The 17,172-nt window shown below is 34.1% G+C and overlaps 1 protein-coding gene and 1 long non-coding RNA gene across 4 annotated transcripts in view; one reads left to right on the top strand and one right to left on the bottom strand.

The window, feature by feature from the left end:
• Positions 1-17,172, top strand: part of LOC149795338 (uncharacterized) — a 252,889-nt gene that overhangs the window by 125,827 nt on the left and 109,890 nt on the right. For all 3 annotated transcript variants that reach the window (XR_016422309.1, XM_089965109.1, XM_089965108.1), the window contains exon 16: positions 12,894-13,094. Coding sequence is in view for 2 of the 3 variants with exons in the window: in XM_089965109.1 (XP_089821235.1) it covers positions 12,894-13,094 (201 nt within the window). In the remaining variant the exon portion in view is untranslated. The remainder of the gene's footprint in view (positions 1-12,893; positions 13,095-17,172) is intronic.
• On the bottom strand, positions 13,763-17,041 carry LOC149795339 (uncharacterized). Its single transcript, XR_016422104.1, has 3 exons — positions 16,759-17,041; positions 15,980-16,124; positions 13,763-14,182 (listed from the first exon to the last, which is right to left on the bottom strand). It is a non-coding gene; the product is annotated as an uncharacterized LOC149795339 (long non-coding RNA).

The raw sequence follows: 17,172 nt of genomic DNA, 5'->3' as shown, positions 1-17,172 counted from the left end.
ATCACCCCACACATACACATATGTGCAAACACTCAGATAATCACAATCACACTGATATCACCCCACACATACACATATGTGCAAACACTCAGATAATCGCAATCACACTGACATCACCCCACACATACACATATGTGCAAACACTCAGATAATCACAACCACACTGACATTAAATAAAAAAACCCACTAAGTTTGTGTCTATGAAATCCAATGCATGGCAGAATATAGTCTTAATTAGATGCAGCCTGACTGTTGTCCATAGTTTAATAAGGGGTTTTGAAGGTAATGCAATTAGCATTTGTGTTCACCATTTCACTCATTAGTGAGTTGATGATACTGTTGTTCAAACTTCCCTGCTGTATTAACAGAGTGAATCCTGGTCAGAACTGAGATGTTCTTTTCAGCAATAATGTTGGCTTTGTCAGAATTGTATCCAATGCAGTTTGACCATGACATATACCTGTCTCCTTAGAAAAATAAATATACATCACATGAGGGACTGACCATTTGTTTCAATGGGTGGCTGAGTTAAGGGGACACTATGTCTTTCAAGCTTTATGGGGATATTATAGGTAATACAGCAGTAATAATAATTTCTGTCTGGTATGAGTGATAATGCATTCTCTGTAATAGCACAAATCAACTGTCTTTCAGTTTAGGTATTTCATGGCTAAAATCATCCTGGAAAGCATGGGGCAAATAATTGTTGGCATTTTGACAAGGTCAAGACAATTGAGAATAATAAAGAGAACTTACCTGAATGATCAGTTGAGAATTATAGGTTATACACTCTATTTTGACAAAGTACCGATAATTAGGGACTGACTATTTAATGTTCAGATGAAGATACTGTTTTCTTCCTTCATCTCAAACTAAAATATTTACAACAGAATATGACAGATTTATATTTGTACTAGTCCACTTAGCAAGAGTACCTTTTCTCAACAAAATATGGATCCCTCGGAAAAGTAAATGGTTGGTCCCATACATTACTGATATTTTGCTTCAGCAATATCATTATGATCATGTTGGTTATGATGATGATAATAATGATGATGATAGCAAAATCAAACTGTAATTATGTTGTGCTGATTACACTGGTGACTCATCCTTAAATACTTTCGTAATGACGTGGTCAAGTTTACTCACTGCTATTTTGATTGTTATTAATAATAATAATAATACTTTATTTGTAGAGGGTGACTTGTTAGTCAAGGACTATTCTACCTTAAGGCCCTCATAAGAAGAGTATAACAAGGTGCTGTATATGAAAGCTAGCAATAATTACTGTTTATTTTAACATGTTTAGTATTAAAATACTAAATTCCATTATCTGTTAGAAACATATACATGCTCATGATATCTCTTCTTAAATACTGTTATAATTTCAGAAGATTTTATATATAGTGGAAGGTTATTCCACAGAACTGTACCAGAGTATTGGAAGCTCCTTTTAAAATACTCTGTTGTTGGTTTTGGTGCTAGAAGGTTTCCATGTGATATTGATCTCAACTGGTATTGTGTTGAAAAAGGCCTGAATAAGTCCTGAAGATACTCTGATGCAGCTTCATGTAGACATTCATATACAAGAACTACCTTGTGAAAATCTACCCTTTCATATATATTGTCAACCATTTGAGTTCTGTAAACAATGCTTTTGAGGGATGATCAATAGATATATCTAAAATTATGCATGCTGCTCATTTCTGAAGTTTATAAATCCTGTCAGGCTGAGATTTAGCACAGTTTCTCCATACATTTGAACAATACTCCATTGTTAGAAGAATATATGACTTGTAGCATAGATTGTGAGTTTCCCTAGGTAAAAATTTATTGATTCTGCAGAGTAGGGCAATTTTGGATGACAGTGTTTTACAAAGCTTATCAATATGGTCATCCCATTGTAAATTATTATCTACAGACACACCTAAAAGCTTTTCATGTTTAACATTTTCCAATGGATAATTGTTTATTGCAAGAGATAGTTCTGGATTCCCTAACTTTTGTAGCTTTCGTGATGTCCCTAAAATCATACATTTTCTTTTGCCTTCATTAATTACCATCTTATTTTGTTGTGCACAGTTTAGAACTCTAAGGTCAGAGTTTCATCTTTTTTGGATAACTTCAGCCTCAGAACAAGATGTATACAAGGCTGTATTGTCTGCAAACAGATCTTTATTTGTGGATTCATTATTTAATGATAGATCATTTACATAGATAAGAAAGAGGAGAGGGCCTAAAACAGAGCCTTGAGGGACCCCAGTCCAAGTTTGTGGGCTAATATTGCCAATGCTTGTTGAGGCCTTTGGTTTAGCTATGATCTGAACCAGTTTAAAGAAGGATTGTCAAACAACCTGTAATAGTTCAGCTTTTGTAGCAGAGTTTCATGATCAATATGATCAAAGACTTTCTTGAAGTCAGGGAAAACAATCCCATTCATACAGGCATGATCCATTTCCTTCAGCCAAAGACCTGTTAATTTGGTAAGTTCTGTTTGGCATGAGTACTACTTCCTAAACCTGATTGTACTTTATGAAATAGAGAGTATGTTTCAAAAAATGTATGTACCTGAATGGCTATTTGCTTTTCAAATAATTTTGACAATACACTGTCAGGTAGAATTGATAATGGTCTGTAATTCCCTGATCCTCCTCTTCTTTTTTAAAGATAGGTGTAACCTTTGCACTTTCAAGGTTTCTGGAAAATTACCACTCATTATACTTAAGTGTATGATATGTGTTAATAACTTTGTTATTACTGGTGCAGCAATTTTAAGAATTCCTGGACCAATACCATCCAAACCTGAGGATTTTTATATACTCAACTTAATGAACATATCAAATACATCAGCTTCATTTGCATTAGCTGTTGAAAAATAATTATAATCATGCACTTTAGCTCTTATAAATAATAGAACAGCATCATGTTCATCTGGGATGTTAGTCTGGTTCTGAATACCATTACTGGAGATGCTTGTGAAGAAATTATTGAACATTTTCACAATGTCTTTTACAGATGTTTCATCTTGTTTAAGTCTAGGTGGAAAACAACTGTTCTTGGGTGGGTTCAGCTCTTCCACAATGTCTTGGTACTCTTTCATCAATAGCCTGTTTATAGTAGTTCTCTTGTGCCTAATCTTTCAGGTGCTTAACTTTATTCCTCCCCTTTTGATAGTTTTTCATGTCTTTTTTCTTGTGTAAATTATCTCTTAAGTGCCTAGCTTCATTGATCTCAGAGGTAATCTACTAGGGTGTAATTTGGTGTTTAACCCTCTTTGTTTTAATTGGAGCATGCTTGTCTTAATTGGAGCATGCTTGTCAAAGGCTGCATTTAATATCTGATACCATTTGTCTAAGGCAGTTTTGCAGACTCAGTGGAAGGGTTTGCAAATTAAATTATTTAAGAACTTTTTGTCATCAAACTGTTTAAAGTCCCTGTATTGTATTTCAATATTTTGGCCACTTAGATGATTTCAGAACATGTCTAGTTATACAGTCTGGATAGTGGTCACTCAATGCATAAACCAGCACATTAATTTCACTTATGTTTTCAGGTTTATTAGTACAGACATGATCAATGATAGTAGCACTTTTATCTGTTACTCTAGTTAGGGTGTTGATTAATTGGGTAAAGCTGTAAGTTTCAGAGTTACTTATCCATGTTAATGGTGGAGTTTTCATGTAGTCATTGTTAAAATCACCTAAAATGATAATTTCTAAATCTACTTTTAGTAAGACTAACTGAATTAGCACCTCAGATCTGTCAGTGCAGTCAGCTGTTGACTTAAGATGGCTTGTAAACTGAACATAGGAGCATTGGCTTTGAATGGGCAAGGGATACTTCCAGATACTCTCCACCGCAACAGTCTTCAGATTGACATGCTTTTCTTTCAAAGTTGAACCCCTGCATTTGGATAGCCAAATCATCAGTATCATCAGAGAGAATGGTTTCACAAAGACCTCAAATATTGACTGATCTAGTTTGCTGTAACATGAATCTAATCTCATTCAGTTTAGGGAGTGTTTTGTTGAAATTTATGTTGACAACTTGCAGACTCCTTCTGAGGAGGCCACAACACTTTTGATTAAAGGACTGATTTTCAAACATGGCAGTATGCAATGTATTGTTTTTAGACTTAACAGATTTCTTTTCATTACCTTGATTATTTACATAAACACATGAAGAATATAACATACCAGACTAATATGTTGTACCATGACCACATGAAGTAGATATGTAACAGTCTGAAATATGTAGAAAATATATTTTTGTATAATCTTTGTGGTTATATTTGTACTTAAATGTATGCATTAAATGACTCAAGTTTTAGGTATGAAATGACCATTGCTTTGGGTACAAAATGACTCATTTGGGTATGAAATGACTTGGGTACAGAACCATTTGGGTATGGAATGACCTGCTTCGCTGTCTTACAATCTACTCTGGTGACAAAGTCATTGTCATAGGCTAACTCAAGATTTACAATTAATAAAGTAGTTTGCAATGCTAACAAGAATTAGAACAACCCTATCCTGAAAAATTTCCCAGTGTATTCAAAGATCTAAAGATGTCTGAAACCAAAATTGAACAATTTTTTTAAACCCATTATTAATCCATCAGGGAAGGTTCACATAGCTTTGCAAGAACCATTTAAATCGACTTTGGAAGAGATGGCACTGAAAAATGCAATACGTAAAGTAGATGAACCAACATAATGGGTCAGTTCATTAGTAATTGCTGAAAAACCCAAATCTAGAAAACTTTGAATTTGGCTAGAGCCAAGAAATTTGAGTCACGCTATCAAATGAGTGCATTATAAGCTTCCTACAGTTGAAGATATAACCACAAGGATGGCTGGAGTTAAGGTTGCCAAACATGGTTACTGGCAAATACCCCTGGATCATCGAGGAGAGACAGTTATTGACAATATTTATAACCCTATTTGGTTGATATAGCTGCTGAAAATGCCTTTTGGTATTAAATCCACTCAAGAAGTGTTGCAAAAGCATATAGTCCTACAATGTAAGGCGTATCACATGTTATTTATGTTTTAGTGCTATGTCCCAGATGCCCAAAACATAAATATCAGCATCGAGGTCTTACATGTAGGACTAGCAAAAGCAGTGTTTTGAGTATAGAACCAGCTTGAAGACTGATATATATATATGACATAATTGTTTGGGGAGCTTCAGTGGATGATCAAGATGAAAAACTGAAAAAGATTTTATTACATGCCAGGGAATAAACCTGACACTGAATTAGGAAAAATTACAATTTAGACTATGTGATACACATACATGTACTTACATCATTAGGTGTTATGTGATACACATACATGTACTTACATCATCAGGTGTTATGTGATACACATACATGTACTTACATCATCAGGTGTTATGTGATACACATACATGTACTTATATCATCAGGTATTAAACCTGACACAGAAAAAGTGAAAGCAATGACAGAAATGCCTGCTCCAATGGACAATCAAGAAATTTAAAGATTACTCGGTACAGTCAACTACCTTCCAATATTTATCCAAAACACGTCTACAGAGTGACAGAACCAATCAGATCACTTTTGAAAAGTGACACTGAATTTGTTTGGAAAACAACACAGAAATATGCATCTGAAGATATCAAACAGATGGTAGCAAAGAACCTGTGTTGAAATATTTTGATGTCAAGAAGCCTATCATTATTATTTGTGATGCATCCAAATCCAGACTTGGAGCAATGCTAATTTAGTCAGGCAAGCCCACAGCATTTGCATAAAGGTCCTCGACAGATGCACAAAAAAAATGATATGCACAAATTATTCTTGACTTTCACTGAATGTACAAATTTCAGACATATTATCAAATTGTTCTACAATGCCAAAAATACAGAGAGTCAAATAAAAAAAAAACCATTATTGTCTACACAACCTGCTGCACTGTGGGAAATAGTTGGGACAGATTTAATTATATGGGATAATTACAACTTGATAGCAGACTAGTGCTCCACATATTTTGAATTTGTTAAGTTAGAAAATACATGAGAAAGCACTGTAATCACACACAGAGTCGTTTTTTTGCAAAACATGGAATACCATAAGTAAGCAGTCATACTGGCCCACAGTTCTCCTCAAATGGGGATTCAAACACTTACAGTCAGGTCTTAAGTATCCAGAGTCTAATGGCTTAGCAGAAAGGACCATTCAAACTGTCAAATGAATTCTGAGTAAGGCAAAGAGAGATAGCAAAGACCATATTTGTTGATACTGGAGTATAGAAGTACACCAGTTGATGAAATAGGATCTCTGGCACAAATACTGATGGGTTGAAGTCTTCGGTCAACTTTGCCTACTCCCAACATACAGCTGTGTCCCCAAGTTATAGAACAAAGAAACCTAAAGAGGAAACTGAGTGAAAAGGAATAGAAACAAATGAAAGAGTGTGATAGAACAATTTAAGAGCTTCCAAACCTGACTTGTGGAGACAAAGTAAGAATCAGAAGACAAGTTTTTTTGGGAACCAGCTGTAGTCATTAGAAAATGTGGCACTCTAGGTGGGGCCCTGGGTGGCAGAGTGGTTTAAAGCACTCACTTTTACAGATTACTACCATCTCACCTCTGTCCACGTGGGTTCAAGTCTTGGGCTCAGCCAATGTGGGTATGTGAGAAAGCTGCCAGTAGCTTCCTGTGGGTCAGTGGTTCTTGCTGTGATTTTCCACCAGTTATACTGACTGCTATGTGTAGCCTTCTGTGTGCTGAAAAATGGTGTTGAACCCAAAGCAAGAACAACAACAACAACGCTCCAAGGTTGTATGATGTCCAAACTCAGGATGGTGCTACATACAGGAAAAATAAAATCGAAGACATTTGTACAAAAAAAGAGATATTACCAGATATATAAGATACATATGAAGGTACTAACAAAGAGGTCAGTGAACTGAAACCATTAATGGTAGTTATGAATGAGCCAAACCTGACAGGGGAGATTCAAACAAGGGAGTGGATATATAATAAAAGGCATGCAAAATACAGAGATTTTGTTATGTGAATTGTATAATTTGCCTGAATTACATTGTACATTGTGAATATTATTAGAAGCTGCAAGTAATGAGGAGCATAATACTACCTCTGTTATATTACATCAGCTTGTGCAGTAATAACATCTGGATTGAAAACAAATACAATTTAGGACATTAGATCTTAGTGGCAGTGTTAATCTATCACCATCAACATTTCCTCTAAGCGAATGGTAGATGTGTGCACTATGCGCACTGCATTGTCAAGCATTATGGTGACTTGAGCAAAATCTTACGATCTTCGTCGATTGCAATGCATGGGGATGTCTGAGCAGATGCACGGCTGCATGCACACAGCTTAGAGGGAACGTTGATCACCATGGATTTTTTTTTCATGTGAGTAAAGATGATTGTGAATGTTATAGAACTTACATTTTAACTACTTTTCCTACTCAACCAGGAAGCATTTAAAATACATATTCATGTGTGAAATAGAACTTTGCCAACTTGGAGTATATGTACAAAATTCATCAGAGAAATGTGAAGAGAAATGACTGAATAATTATATTTAAAAAAAACATTAAGTTCATTTTTAGGGGAGTTGTGGTAATATATTGCTCTAACATTCTGATGCTACAAATGAGCTGACCATTACAGGTTATGTAAGGTCAGCTCCTGGCTCCACACTCGTTTGTCATCTTTTATGTCTTGTGATAACATTAACATAAGAAATTGTAATCTAGCCAGTGATATGTGGATGGTGGGGGTGGTAAGTGCCCCCACTTGCTATATTGCTTTTGTTTGGTTATCGTTATGTAGGAGATGATAGATCAATGTTTTATTGCATGGATCAATTGAATAATAAAATAAAATATGAAATTATTGGATGGAATGACAGAGATCTAGAACAGAACAACATGAGCCCCCAAATGTAAAATATAATAATTTAATCAATTACATAAACAAACAAAAAATTGAACATGACATTTGAATGATACACTTTCTCTTAGAAATAAAATTACCAAGATGTAAAAAAATAAAAATTAGCCATTTTGTTATACCAATAAGATACATGCTATCAGAGAATCACATGAATGATCAAACTCAAATAGCCAGCATGCCTGGATAATCTGGTTACTTCTGGTCCTTTCAAAATCGATGTAGGTGAAAGGTCAGCATTGCCATGTTCCTTTTCCTTTTCCTTCTCTCTCTCTCTCTCTCTCTCTCTCTCTCTCTCTCTCTTTCTACAGCCTCTTTCAGGTCATCAACCATGACTTGGTTGACTGCTTTCTTTTCCCACTACATGTATGTAGGACAGGTATAGAGCTATTTTTTTCTTGTCCTTTCTGAGATCACTTTCTTTTCCGTGAAGCTGAATCTCTCTTTCCATTTCCCTCAACTTCCAGACACCTATCCCTTGGACAATTTAAAATGAGAAATACTTGATATTCCTGGAGTCAACTTCTTGCCTCCCTGCAGAAACTTAGACTAATTTAGAGTGGGACATTTGTTAAAACATTGAATTTTGTCTGGCAAACACATTCCTTATTTAGCTTAGCCAATCAAGATTAAATTTATCTAACCACCAAAATTTAACCCATGCCTATCCAGATTTGAGTAACACTTCATATTTCTGCAGTTTCTTAATAGATATTTCTGGAAAATTTCATTTTATGATGCATATTTCAAATGGCATGAAATTTGTTTCAAGATTGATTCAACTTTGTCATTTCCCGCTACTTGACCCAACATTACCCTTGCCTGTCTATCGTCTAACCATTATCCCACTGGACTCTAATTAAACTCAATCATGCCTCCTAACCAGAGCATCAATCTCTATCACTGGCTAGTCTAGCCCATAAATCAGTGTCAGTTGTTACATGTCATGCTGACTGCAAAAGGTCTCCCTCAGTTATAGAACAATAATCATCTTCCAACTTTCATTCCATTACATAACCATTAAAGTAAATAGACAAAAACTTTGTATTGTGTTATTCAACAAAACATAACTGTGTGTACCATATGTATTGGGACAAGATAAAATAAATTATTATGTTATGATTAAACTTTCTGTTACCTATATGAAGTGTCTCAAAACTTATGGACACAAAACAAATTATGTTGAATTTGCCACCTGCCACCCACACATTATAATAAAGTATGTAAGTAGAATGTTTGTTTGATAATACATCTAAAGAAACCAACTTTGTAGTTCTTATCTATCTTTAATTTTTATTCTTTGTAAGCAATTTATATGCAAAAGAAACAATTGTATCCACTATCCAAAATCCAAATGTTCCTGTGATGTAGCATACTCATCCATAGAATTTATGGATTACGTTGAGTAAAAGCTTTGACATTTTGACATACTGTTTATTGACATGAAGATGTATAAACAAACTCAAGGATTTCAACATGTTATCAAATTGAACAAATTGAATCAAACAAGATCACAAACAAAAGAGAGAGAGTGAGAGAAATAGCAACTGATGGCTTTAAGGCACCAGCAATTGCTGCATGGCATGGTGTATGGTGCAAAATAACCTGCAAAATAACCAAATGTATTATATCCAGGTCAACAATATAACTGTTACAATATTTCCCTAATAAAAATATTTATTAAATACATTCACTGTAAGTACAAATGACAATATTTTTCCTATAATGGATGCAAAAGTATTTTTAAAGGCAATTATTGCTGTGTATGCTGTTGTACCCTGCCATGTCTGGATAACCTAATCTGGTTGCTGGCCCCATTTCAGACTTGATAAAAATGGCTGTGTGTCACAATGACATCTGCAAAAATCCACTCCATTATGTGCTACCATAATAAATAAAATTTATGTCTGAGTGAATATTCGGACATGCAAATTTCCAATAATTTCATTTTTAAATACTAAGATGATATCCTTATTAAAATTATTTTGCCCACTAAGCATTGATACTATGAAGGTGTCCCAAAACTTATGACTCAAAAACCTGCCCAAAACATACAGTGCACAAAATGTTATTTCAGAAATTAATTTATGGTGTTTCAGTGTATACAGTTGCTACTGGGTAGGTATGTGAGATAGTGGTTGTTTCTGAAAGCTGTGTCTTTTGGAACAAAACATTTTCAAAGGGTTTGTGAGTAAACATAGTGTTTTAGTGTTACATGTCATGTTATGGCAGGTATGCAGTTATGAATGTGATGAAGCAAACAACAGCAGTATTAAGTGATCAAAGCTGTCAGATGTAGTTTTATCACTAAGACACAAACTTTATTTAGCATTAAATTGTGAAAGTAATTTATACATACAGACAAGAATGCCAAAAATATGTCACACTACAGCAGAAAAGCAATATAATTATTCTGAGTATAAATACAATGTACTTATCATTTAATAACAAGACCATTAGAATTGCATACAATGTAAAGACCAAATTCTGATAAATGTTTTAGTTTTTGAATGCAATTTAATCTTTTAGTTTCAGTATGCAGTTTAATCTTTGATTACATATAGAATAAAATATTAATTATTTACTTATCAATGGGGCCTACCACCTACCACCAACACCTACCACCTACCTACCAATGGAATGATTAGTTAACATCATGTCTAATGATAAAACTGTGTCAAAATAAATGGCAGTTTTTCTAAAGAAGAACTAAATACATGTGGAGTAACACAGGGATCAATCCTAGGCCCACTCTTTCTCATTTTCATAAATGATCTGCCACTGAAAACAGGCAACTGTATTTCAGCTCTGACTTATATGCAACTCAAGATTTTATTTCATCAGATTTTAAACAGCTAACATCAGAGGTAGAGGTCTTATTTCAGATAGCCTTGCTTGAAATAGATTCCTGGTGTATGGAAAGTGGCAGGAAAGTAAACATAGACCAGACTAAAGTATTAATGATTACTGTCAAACAAAAGACAGCAAAATTGGAAAATGATAATTTGAATCGTAAGTTGAATGAAATTTGCCTACAAATGGTTATCCATGACAAAATCATTGGGTTTATGGTTGACAATGTTGGCCATTTGAAGTACAATGAACCACCTCTAGTAACAAAGCCTCAGAAAACATTCTGCATGTTCCCTTGCTTCTTGTATGACTCCAGTACCATCCATCCACTGAAATCATAAGATTACAGCAACATATAATACTATGTAACATGAACATAAATAGGACTATTTACCTGTTCAGAAGAAAAAAAATTGCAATCGTTTAATTTAGTTAATTATTCCAAAATCACTTCTGCCTTAATATCATATTCAAGTGTTATTTATGACACTCCTTTAAAGAGTTCCACAATTTTAGTTTTGCCATCAATTCAGAAGGGCTCTGACAATATATTGTCAAACATTTAGTATTTTACTTATTTTAAAAAAGAAACAAATTACTCATTTAATTCCTTAAGGCCTTTGAAAAAGAATAACTTAAATTTTTTAAAGTTAAAGTTCATTGCATGATGGCAATTGTACAATATATGTGATTGCCACATTCTGAAAAACAAATTAGCATTTCAGAACCAAATGGAAGCTATTGATATAAACAACTAACTGCTCACTGTCCTTGTCTAGTTTCTAGAACAGTCCAGTTTGTAAAAACTGTGTTATCTGCATCCAATACATGTATTTACAATGTCAAGATTTAATATTTCTAAACTCCAAAATTTATGGAATTATTGAGATTATCAAAGACAGAACTGCCAATTTCATCTGGCAGCAGTAAAATCATAAGCAAATACAAGATTCAAAAGAAAGAAATTTTATAAATTGTGATCTTTTTTTTCTTTTAGGATAGAAGAAAATATTCATTACTTTAATCATTGATATTGTCTGGAAACCTACAATACAGGAAATAAAATCACATGTAACTTTTGGTAATCTGTGAATAATGAGTTCATTATTATTATTATTATTATTATTAATATTAAAAGTGTTTATATTTACCATGATTAAAAAATGTAGTGACCGTATAAATCTTGTAATAATATAAAGTATTTAAGAAAATGAAAGTACTGGGGATTTTAAAAAATCTGCATGTTTTACTTACAGTCCTTAGATAATGAGTAAAAATGTACACTTTGCACAAATTACGTGATATATAATTAACAGTATCAGTTTCTTCTGTGCTTTGGTTAGCCTACTCATGTTGCATTTATTTCTTAATAACACTTCTGCTGTTTAATTTGTTTTTAAAACAAAAACAATTACTTATTACAAACAAAATTACCTTCTTGACAGATAGGAATTGACATAATTTGAAACACTTTATAACAGAACAGTAAGAAGTCCTGAATCCAAGAAAATCCAGTTTGTATTTTTGCAGTGTATTTCACAATTGTAATTTTATTATATAATTTTAGCAGATATTTTATTTTGTTTAACAAATTCAAAGAATAAATTAAAAGCTAGGTCTTTAGAAATGGAAAACCATATATTTCTTAGCCAGATGTGCTTCTGCCAAAAACTTACCAAATCAGGAAGAATCAATGCAACAAAGAGTATCTTTTAAGACTAAAAGATCTGAGGATGTTTTGAATGTTACCCAACTGTGAAAAGCTTACTGTCAGATCCAGATCTGTCATCATGCAGTGCACTGGAAAGTCCAGGACAATTATGTTCATTGTGATGATAATTTTAATCACAGACCTTGACCAGTAGGTGCATTATGCGATGTCAGATCAGTGATGTCTGATTAGGGTCTGTGATACAGTTTGTTGTAGCATTTGTTTTTGGGTCCACTCCATAAATATTTTTCTTGTCAGTACTTTAGTATATCTATTAGCTGAGTAATTGAATTAGTTCCCTGTCATAATCTGATAATATATGTATTTGATAATTATATTAATTAACAGTAAGTCAAAATGTAGTGTTTTAATTTTAGTTGTTGCAGATCCCATAACCTATGCAGAAAACAGATTGAAACTTTTGTCAGAGCAGCTTCAAAGCAAGAATAAGCTAGAGGATGACCTGGATGAGAAACATGCCAAACATATGATTAGTCTTCATAAGGAAATCGAAGAAGAAATGGAAAATGAACTGCGACAGGCTTGGACTAATCTTCAGGAAAAGTTGTCGCTTGATGGTAAGAGCATCACCCATAAGAAATATCTAGATTATCCTGATTCCTTGATTTTTGTCATGCAGTGAATCTCAAAGGTACCACTGCTTTGATGACAGAAGTAATGGTGAAAGCTAAGTGTTTGTCTTGGAATGATGATCATTGGTACATCTGTTTTTGATGACATTCGTAATGATGAAGGCAATTGTCTGGCTGTATATGGTGAGGCTTAGGTACCTATGTTTTGATGACAATGGTAGTGCTGACAGCTGAGTGTTTGGCTGTGAATGGTGAGGGGATGTATCACTGTTCTGATGATAGCAACAATGATGAAAGTTGAGTGTCTGACTTCCCACACCAAAACTGCCTACCCTTCTGCACATGAGATTCTCACGTGAGATCTAACTCAGGTTAGTCTCGTGTGCAATTTAACATGCAAATTAGGTAGAACTCACGTGAGCAAATAGATTCTAATAAGAAAATCACATGTGCAGGAATTGTTAACAAGAGCAATATCTTGCTCACTTGAGCCACACCTTGCTCACACGAGCCACACCTTGCTCACATGAGCCACACCTCGCTCACGTGAGCAAGATCTGCTCACGTGAGCCACACATCGCTCATGTGAGCAAGATTTTGCTCACGTGAGCAGCATCTTGCTCACATGAGCAAAAACAACAAAAAACAACCATAGTATTTAGTTTTTATTGAAAACAAGAATTAAACAAAGATCAATATTCAAATCTAGTAATCATAAGCATATAATTTGAGTTCGATTAGTGATCTTTTAATAAGGTAAGACAACTAGAGTATGTATGTATGTATGTATGTATGTACCTGTTATATTCATACATCACATTTATTCTAAACACTTTAAGGTCATATGGAAAGATACTGCTGGAAATTTGCTTCACATGAAGACCATTCTTCACTGTTCCAGAAAATTCGAAGCAAACAAAACATGTAATTGACATTCCTGCTTCTGAATTCATTATTTGCCAGTCTGCAACAATATTTTCACTTGGAGATTATTCTCTTTGAATCAATGCACTTCCTGTTGATCACTGAATTTAAGTTAGCAGGCTCAGTTTTGAACTGCTGAAAAATGAAACCTGAAATGGAAATGAAAAAGTTGGTAGAAGTTTTTTTTCTTCTGATCACAACATTTGAGACATTATATAAGGTTGATTTTTAAAGATTCATTTTACAAGGTAAAGGCAAAATACATAATTGTAGTTTGGATTAGATGGCACTTTATCACACTGTGAAAATAGGAGCCAACTGTTTTCCCAAGGACACACTTATGCAGCCAACCCAGTCTGAAAATTCATCCTTTGGACTATAAGTCAAATAGCTCTACCAACAGAATTACCAAAGTTCAGTAGCGAACATATATTAAACTGCACTGTTGATGAGATACCTGCAAGTCATGTTGCATATTCCAGATTTGACTACTTCTGGATAAAGATGCCAATGTGTACCTGGGTATTCTCCCATAGATAATAACCTGGGTAATAAAACAAACAATTGGGTACCCGTTAAAAAAAAAGTGTTCACAGGGGCTCATATGGTTGCTTACAATTTACTTGTCATACGTGGTCTGTATAATAATACAATCCTTTCTCAAGTGACCTATTTAAGAATCACCGCTGATATTTCAAGCCTGACATCCTAACTTCATGCCTGTCCATGGTTCATGTGCCATTTTTCTCATGACTTAAAACACTCTTGTTTTCAGATCCTGGTGACATTATCTGGGTCAAATAAAATTAAGCACAATATGAATGTCTGGTTTAACATGGCTACTGTAACATGCACTTCTTATACCACCATGTTAGGACAAAAAATGAAGGAAATGGACAACTATACAGACTGAAATATAAAGATAAAAAAAAGTTTGCTACTTAATAACAGTTTTGAAAAAATCAAATAAAAATTAATGCATCTGTAACTTCTGCATGAATTTTACATCAAACAGTTCCAAGAAAACAGACAGGTTCTTGAATGTGAAACCATTTGCCCTAGATTCATTCTATTATGATACTACACACATAGCAGTCCAGCTTAAATAGAAAATAAATGGCACCAGATATCATTTTTAAAAAAAGAAGAAAAAACAACAACAAAAATAACCCGGGATGTATCAATGCAACTGATGGATGTTATGTAGCTGAAAAATGTTAGAGAAAAGAGATTTTGTTAAACTTAAAAACATGTTGCACTGGACCGTCGTTATGGGATGAACCATGGCAGGTTGAGGATAATACAACAATCAACATTTATGGACTTTATGACGATTCGCGAAAGTTACTGTAGACATGTACACTAGTCGAAATGACTGTTATGCACAAATAATTTATCAATTTCTTTCGTGTCTATTCTCATCCATACTACTAATCCACACGAGTTCAGCTGATTTGTGACAAAAATTATACATGTAACTGCATATACATTTTTCATACAGTTTTCTGTAATAATGGCATGTAATTTATACTCGTTGTGCTCAGATTATGATTTTTGCCACTTATATTAGTAATAATTATGCTTACAGCTCTGTTTGGGGTTGGAACATGTGAACCTACAACAAAGCAGTTCAGCTTCACATTTAATACAATTTCCTTTTGATTGTATACTCTGGTAACCAATTATTAGGAATGATGGGTACACATTAGAAATTTCCAAAATACTGACATCTCTACTTCTGGAACAGTGCTCTGGAAGATTTCTCCAAAACTTTTAGGATACATTTTTCCAAAATATGTACATTTGCAATATATAAAGAAATTCAAAATCTGGTTTCCAATTTTTATATTTAAAAAAAAAATGTATTGGGGGTCAAATTTTAGAGCCTGAAATGCATATGTTATCATGTGTATTACATCAAAAGATTTGAAGCGTCTTATACATACCCTTTACTGGAGTTGAAATTTCCTCTAGCATGGCAATGCAGTTATGTCTGACTTCTTCCTGTTGCTGTCAATGTTTTGCATTTCTTTCAAATGATTGCTAACTTTGTTGTGTTCATTAAATTTTGTGACCTTCATGAAATTTAATCTGTAAAAAGATAAAAATTAGTATAATTGATCTTTTTTTTAATCAATGCAGAACAGAAAGAATGCACTGAAATGAGAAAACGATTTGGTTGGCAAAAGAGTCCTAGTCTATAAGTGTATATAAGCATTAAGAAAAGCTGTAATCCTTATCCAATTAAATCTATTTTAAATTTACCAATCAAAATATTTGACAGACAGGGCAAATGTCTTTTAGGAATAAAATCGTGAATTAAGCTACTGCATTTGGTTCTCAATCGTGTATGCTTATCTTGATCCACCCAATCAGCAATAAAATAATACAAAGAACATTTATGTTTGTACATATTGTTTCAATCGGTAACGCAAGTGCTCCTCACTGAGGCGCCCGCATTATTATTGGGGGGTGGGGGTAAGATCCAGACATGGTTGCACAGTTGAATTGTGGAAGGCTTAAATATTCGATGATAGTGTGGTGTAGATATCATTTTTAGAAACAGGAGGTTGATCTTTAAGTAAAATCTGAAACAAACCCTTGGCTCAATTTTAAACGACCATGCGAATTTATGCTTATGCTTATAATGTCGATGATTCAGGCTATCCACTTTGATCATTCTATATGCGAAAATTGTAAAAAGAAATGAGAAAAAGTAACTTACCTCTTTCTCGGCAAAGAACCGGTCTTTCATAATCCTAGTCCGAGTTTCCTCATAATCCTTGAATCTTCCCTAACAGCACGTCGACGTCTTCTGTTTCGTACTGGACATTAACATCTTTAGATGTTGGTGTTGGTTTCTATATTTTAATAATGTCCACACTCTTGCTGTCAGAATATTGTTTTAAGAGCAAACATGTTGCAGGAGAATATTAAAACTTTCTTCATAAACAGCGTGGCCCCGTCTAAGAGAACATGGCCCGCGCGTAAATTTCTGTCTGTTCGGTTTAAAAGTGCTCTTCTACATGTACACAGTAGGTCAACATCCAGCATCTGTTGAGTTTATCTGAGGCGCCATAAAGGGTAAATTATTAGTAAACACGTTGTTGTACGCATATGGGCTTGTATGATTGATTAC

Source organism: Sinohyriopsis cumingii, chromosome 7 (assembly GCF_028554795.1).
Source record: "Sinohyriopsis cumingii isolate HCF-2022 chromosome 7, ASM2855479v2, whole genome shotgun sequence".
Lineage (NCBI taxonomy): Eukaryota > Metazoa > Mollusca > Bivalvia > Unionida > Unionidae > Sinohyriopsis > Sinohyriopsis cumingii.
This window is presented reverse-complemented; position numbering and strand designations above follow the sequence as displayed.